We start from the raw sequence: 6,557 nt of genomic DNA, 5'->3' as shown, positions 1-6,557 counted from the left end.
CAAAAAAAAAAAAAAAAAGAATAATGCAAAAAAAACCTTTGTACATTTGTCTTATCACCCATATGTTAATATTTCTGTAGAATAAATACTTAGAAACAAAATTGTTTCAAAGGAATCAGATTAGGATAGAATTAAAAAATGGAAAATAAAATGTGTTCTCACTTTCCTGCATTCCTCATCTTTCTGCGACAAGAAAGAAGAGAAATAAATTTATTAGGCTATAAAGAATTAATGTTGACTTCATCAGTCTTCTAGGTAAAGCCTGATTATTTTCTTTTAACACATTGTCTGGCAAAACACAGTTCATGCTCATACTATGTTTGAAAAGGCTTACCTCACAGTGCTCTCGATAAAGACTCTGTAGTGACTTGATATCCTCAAAGGTAGTACCATCTGGCAGAGAAGAGATTTCTACTTCTCCAAACTCTGGAAGTGCTCGTGATGCATCTGTTACCATGACAACACAACAGAAAAAAACTACTGTGGATGGTTTCAATTAAAAATTTATAAGAAAAAATTTCAGGAAACTAAAATATAAAAAATTTTAGGGGTCAAGAGCCAAATAAAAGGATTTCCAAATTAATATTCTGCAAGCAAAATGTAGCAATATCATCAGCAAAAAACATAATAACAGAGGGAATACATTTTCATATTCTGTAAAAACTAAATTTTCATTATAGTTATACTGGAAATAGACTAGCATAAGTCTCTATTAAAAGAAAAATATCTCAATCTTACCAGTACCAATTATACTTATTTTTATTATTATGCTACTTAATTACATAAAATTAACCTAGCTTTAAACTCATTATGTTCATATTTTTTAAATAAAAGCCAAAAGACTTAAAGAATAAATACAATTAAAAATTATGAAAATCACATTGAACTTAACATAAATTGATGTGAAGGATGATGGTGTTGTCCTGTAACTAAATTTCTCTTGTAACACTAACATGGCACTAACTGCTGTCGCACCAGATTTCTGAGGTGGACGGGCCCAGTAATCTCTTCCACATCAACATCTGACTGTGAAGTGAGTCTCCACACAGAGCACAGGGAAATCATTTAGCCTTTCTCAGGGGGAAGACAGAATTTACATGGTAGTAAGTCTGTTTTTTCCTCATCAGTTCTAGACAATTAACGTCAGTGCTCGCCTTACCATAAGTTCAAATACATTGTGGAAAATACAGCTTCAAAACAGTACCTAGGTCTAGTTTCTAGGTAAACTCAAATATACTTTTACTACTTTTTACAAATTATAATTGAAAGAAAAGAAAAAATAAAAACCAGAATTCTTGTTGAAAGCTCCTGAGTCCATAAAGATACCTGAGGATTTTTGTTTGGGAAATTCTGCACAGTATTTCCAACTTTCAGTAGCTATTCCTACCTGAAAGTCCATTTTAGTTGTCTGTGTTGGAAAGTGCACAGACATACACAAACACACACACACACACACACACACACAGAGACACATACACATACACACTCTCTCTCATAGCATCTATTCATTTTGAACTGTTGTAATGGAAAATGCATGTTCATTGTTAGAAGAGCATCAATTACATTCAACTGCCACTTTTGCCCCTTTGACTATGGCAGTAATCTGCAAAATGTTCAAGTTTTACTTCTTAATCATTTCAATAACAAGAAACATGTATATCAGCTACAAAATCACAAAAATAGTGAGTACTATGACAAATTTAAAAACATTTTACTTTTGAAGTTTATAAAATTTTTTTCTAATTTGAGATTGTGTGTATATATATATATATATATATATATATATGCATCTTTGTAAGTAGAAAATCTTTTGTTACTTGAAGTCACTATTGACAGTAGACAAAACAATTGTGACCACAAAAGCCAATTAATATAAATTCTGGAAAACACTTTCAAAGCAATAAGCTTTTAATTCATATGCATTTAAAATCCTTCAGAGCTCTAGATATTTTTAAAAATAAGTTTTGTGAACGTGCAAAAATAGGGCTGAACTAGAGTTATCACGTGATGTGTATAGTTCCAGAACCCACAGACTGTTCTATGTAATTAGCAACTGTAACAGATACTGCAGTTGGAGAAAAGACTATTATTGTTCTCTTCAAATATCCTAATAGCAACTAGTATTACCCCTTAACATACCTAAAAACTGTTGATGATGTTGACTTTGGGCAATTACAGTTTGCTCAACAGATGTCCCTGTCTGTTGACCACTTCCTGTGAAACCATCTGCAACCCCATCCACTTTCTGCATAGGCTTGTACCTAAAAATATTAGATGGGGGGAAAAAAAAACAAACCAAATTATTCCTTGCTTTTTTTGTACTACCCAAAACTCCCAAAGCATTCAAATTCATTCCATCTCATTTAATGTCTCATAATAATTGTAGATTTTTTTTCCTTGAAAGCCATATAAAGTTAGGATAAAACATCTTTTTTCACTTGTGTAAAGAAAAACAGGGGAAGGGAATGAGCAAGAGGATCCATTTTTGAAAATCTGGAAATCTACCTAAGAATGAGAGAATTATGAGGTATTTGGATGGCAACAGCAAAAATGTTCATATAGTTTCAATACATATATTGAAAACAACTTTCAATGGCCAATTGATAAGGTAAAAATATTGTAAATACTTGTGCATTTGAACTTTAACCTTAGCTAAGATCTAAGAGCTTACTGAGGCCTAAGAAATGTTGATGAATGACTTTCAGTTAATTTTTTAAAAATATTATCAGTCTCAAGTCATATTATTTTTCATATCTCCTCAAACCTCTTACATATCTGAACACATAATACCTCCCTTAATTCTTATTCACAGCTGAGGTACAAAGGCCATAAACATCAGTATGCAGCAAACTGCCTGCAAGAATCCATCTACAAACCTACCTAGCTTACTCCTCACTCCATCAAATTCAGATATAGGCATATATTTATCTTTAGGTACTAGTCATACAACTTTATATATTTTCCATCCTGCTAAGAGGGGAAAAAGTTATGCTTCAGCAACAAAGACTTCTTGGAAGCAAAATATATTTTAAAAAGGCCAGAGAAAGCTTGAGCAAGTTTCCTAGGAGGAGTAAACAAAAGATAAATAAGTAGACTGCACTTAATTTTTCTTCATTTCAGAAATAAGGGAATAAAAATAAATAACACATAACCTATAGAGATACCTTCATTTGAATTATGGTCTTTTTCTTCCAATTTATTTTCCTAGTTTTTACTGTATTTTTAACAGAAGAACTTTATATTCTCACTATCCAGACACGCGACCCTTATAAGAATGCCATGATTCAACTGTATCATTCATATGCAGTTATTATGAATATTAAAGTCTGTACTATGTAAAAGATGCCTGCTGACAACAGATATGAAATGTATTGTCCTGGTGAAACATACAAACATGCTCATGATGCTCTAAGAAATTATTCAGTCTGGATTAATTATAACTTAGATAAATGAAACTTCTAAGAAAATAGCAGTTTCTCATAATCACATTTGTGTTTATTTCTTATGTGAGAGTCTCTCCCCAAAAAGCTATAACAGCAAAATTAAGTCAGAGGATAGAGGGTGAACAAGGGTAGAACACATTTCATCCTTACAATTTTAGTGATGATCTTCCAACAGCAGAATATTAGTTGTTGCTTTGTAAAAATCTAGAAGAACTTAAGGCTATTATTCTATTTCATGGGAAAACTCTGAAAATTTTTTTTTCATTTGGGGATATACCAAGAAACAATGGAAGGGTTCATACTGTGATATGCTAGAAGCATTACATATGAAAGATGGAATTTTTTGACTTCTTTTCCTCCTTATATAACCATCTTAGAAGCATATAGCTGTGTGAGGTACAGCAGACTATGTACTCGTATGGGGAGAAGTTGCTTACCCATTCTCTAAAAGCAGGCCTTGGATGGCTGTGACTTTAATGCATTTACAGAAATTTCTTGTTCTCATTGACTAATTCCAAGTGTACATTGACATTAGCTGTCCTTTGTTCTACTACAAAATTTTATAGTACCAATAAAAAAGCCTAAAACTGTTTAACCACGTTTCTTTGTTTAAGTTTGGGATTCATGGAGTTAAAACACAAGTGATCAAAGAAATTTAAATTTTTTATCCCAGAGAAGAGATAAACAGAAATATGTCATATAGACTTTGATTCACTAAGTTTCAATATAGAAATACAAAGCAATTGTATGATATTGTGTCCAGCTATATTTTATCACATTACTTTTTCCTACCCAGCATCTGATATATCTGGTAAGAATACCAAAGGCAGGGCCAAGGATTTGGCGTAGGAGTACCGTGCCTGCCTTGCAAGCACAAGGTCTTCAGCTTGATCCCTGGTACCAGGAAAAAAAAAAAAAAACAAAAAAAAACAAAGGCAAGTGAAATGTAACCAAAAAAAAGGAAAATTATGTATGTTTTTTTTAGCCTATATGCTTTCAGAGGAAGATGCTATGCTATAATCCACCTGTACACAGCACTTCATAAAACTAGCCTACAAAGCAAAATTATTTCTTTTTAGAAAGATAGCAATAGCTATTGGTATCACAGCAGAAGTTTCTAAAAGAGATATTATATTTTTATATGCAATCAAAATGACAATGAGTTATAATTAATGTACAATTATGCTTAATAATAATTATAATGAGTGGGAAGCACTAATTAGGGGTATACTATATTATGTGAGACCAGTTTCAAGACCAGCTTATAGGGTAAAAAAAAAGATAAACTGGTAAATTCTGATAAACTATCTAGGTGACTACTTAGAAAAAGGTCCTATGTACCAGAGATTAAGGAAAAAAACAGAAAATACAGTCAGAACTGGGGAATGAGTGTTTTCATTATAACCATTAAGGGTAGCATGGTGTACAGTGAGTCGAAAGACAGGCCAAAATATACTCTGTGTCTCTATCATTGGTTACTAATGGAACCGCTATAAACCTGTATCTCAAACTGTGTTTCCTGAGAGAAGAGTCTTAGGACAAAGTTTAGAAGAGGTTTACCATGAAGAATTACATCAAGAAGAACAGAGCAAGGCTCATGTACCAGATGGTTAATGTGAACCTATAAGTGAGAAAGAGTTTTTAAATTAAAAATAAATTTTAAAAAATTTCCCATAAACTATATTTGAGCATACAATAATTATGTTTAAACAGATGGATGAATTAATGAATGTTCGAGATAACATTTCATCACACTATCAATTGATTTTAGCATATTAAATAAGTTTAAGAAGTATTTACTGAGCATTTACTATGGGTGTGATTATCTATATACATGGTTGTAAAAAGGCTAAGTGTAAATAAATTTTCAAAAAATAGTCTATTAATTCACTATGGTAATTAATTCTATATTAATTCTATATGCTATATTAATTCTAGGTGAATTTCAACTGACCTTTCAACATTGAATGTTATGTTTAGATTTCCCACCTCTCCATACTCTCCAAAAAATGATCACCATAAATATCAAATTGTTAGATCAGGGAAGCATTCTACTAGGAAAAAAAAAAAACCCTGTCTAGGTCTTTTAAAAAAAACTAGAACTCATTATTATTTAAGAGCATTACCCTTTTTTTACCCCCACTTATTTTACAAATTTATTATTTTCAAATTAGGTTTTCCCATAGTAGATACATAGTAGTGCTTCTTATTTGTTGTGTGCTTTTGAGAAAGAGCAGCACTGCATCAAAGAAACAGCTCTTGGTTTCAAAATTAGTAAGAGGCAAATGATCATTTTAACAGCTTGTAACTCCATAGGAAATCAGAGCTAAAGTTGTTGATGATTAAGAAATGAAAGAAACTCTAATGCTTTAATAGCTGACTGTATGCATGAAACCTGTCATTAACACAGAGAACTTGGAAAATTATTAGGCATCTTCCCCCATGGAGCTAGCAATATCTGTTATTTAGGACTTGGAAAGTTGTAGCTCTACTATAAAATTAATATTCTATCAACAATCCTATAAGCACAGTTACTGAAGCATCCAATGGAAGGCAAAGAGTGATATACATTTATCAACACATTTAACTAACAGTACCAAGGGGAAAGGTTTCCAACACTGAAACATTTGAAGGCTTTTCAAAGCAGCAGTAAAATGCAAATGCAAAGCACAAAATATGAACTGTATAGGTAGTTTATTATATAGCAGGATACTTTATAACTGACAAAAACTTGTGAATGGACAAATTTTTAACTGTACTCTGGAATTCTATAATAGGACATAGGAGGTTATGAATATACTCAAAATAATGGATGAATCTCAAAAATAAGTACACAATCACTTGATTTGCATGAACAAATAAAAATGTTAAACTAACAATCAGGGAAAGAGGCTAGATTTTTATAAGCATCCTTAAGTCTCTCTTTGGAAAAGCTGTTCCACAAATCTTTAGTATACTTGATGTCTGAAATGAATCAAGTGATAGAAACATGAATGGGTTAGAAGAAAGCATATAGTGAATGTGAAGATGTGAAGATATCCATTCTTCCAGAACAGTGACTAAATTTTCTGATGTACCACTATATATATATCATGATATATATGATATATATAT

The 6,557-nt window shown here is 31.7% G+C and overlaps 1 protein-coding gene across 4 annotated transcripts in view; it reads right to left on the bottom strand.

Annotated features, from left to right (window-relative positions):
* Rfx3 (regulatory factor X3) overlaps positions 1-6,557 on the bottom strand; it is a 264,034-nt gene that overhangs the window by 52,154 nt on the left and 205,323 nt on the right. For all 4 annotated transcript variants that reach the window (XR_002025914.2, XM_010640114.2, XM_010640117.2 and 1 more), the window contains exons 8-9: positions 2,140-2,261; positions 335-447 (exon numbers count right to left, since the gene is read on the bottom strand). Coding sequence is in view for 3 of the 4 variants with exons in the window: in XM_010640114.2 (XP_010638416.1) it covers positions 335-447; positions 2,140-2,261 (235 nt within the window). In the remaining variant the exon portion in view is untranslated. The remainder of the gene's footprint in view (positions 1-334; positions 448-2,139; positions 2,262-6,557) is intronic.

Source organism: Fukomys damarensis, unplaced genomic scaffold (genome assembly GCF_012274545.1).
Source record: "Fukomys damarensis isolate Sample0158 unplaced genomic scaffold, DMR_v1.0_HiC HiC_scaffold_31, whole genome shotgun sequence".
NCBI classification, from domain to species: Eukaryota; Metazoa; Chordata; class Mammalia; order Rodentia; family Bathyergidae; genus Fukomys; species Fukomys damarensis.
Note: the sequence above shows the minus strand (reverse complement) of the source record. Positions and strands in the feature narration are given on the sequence as shown.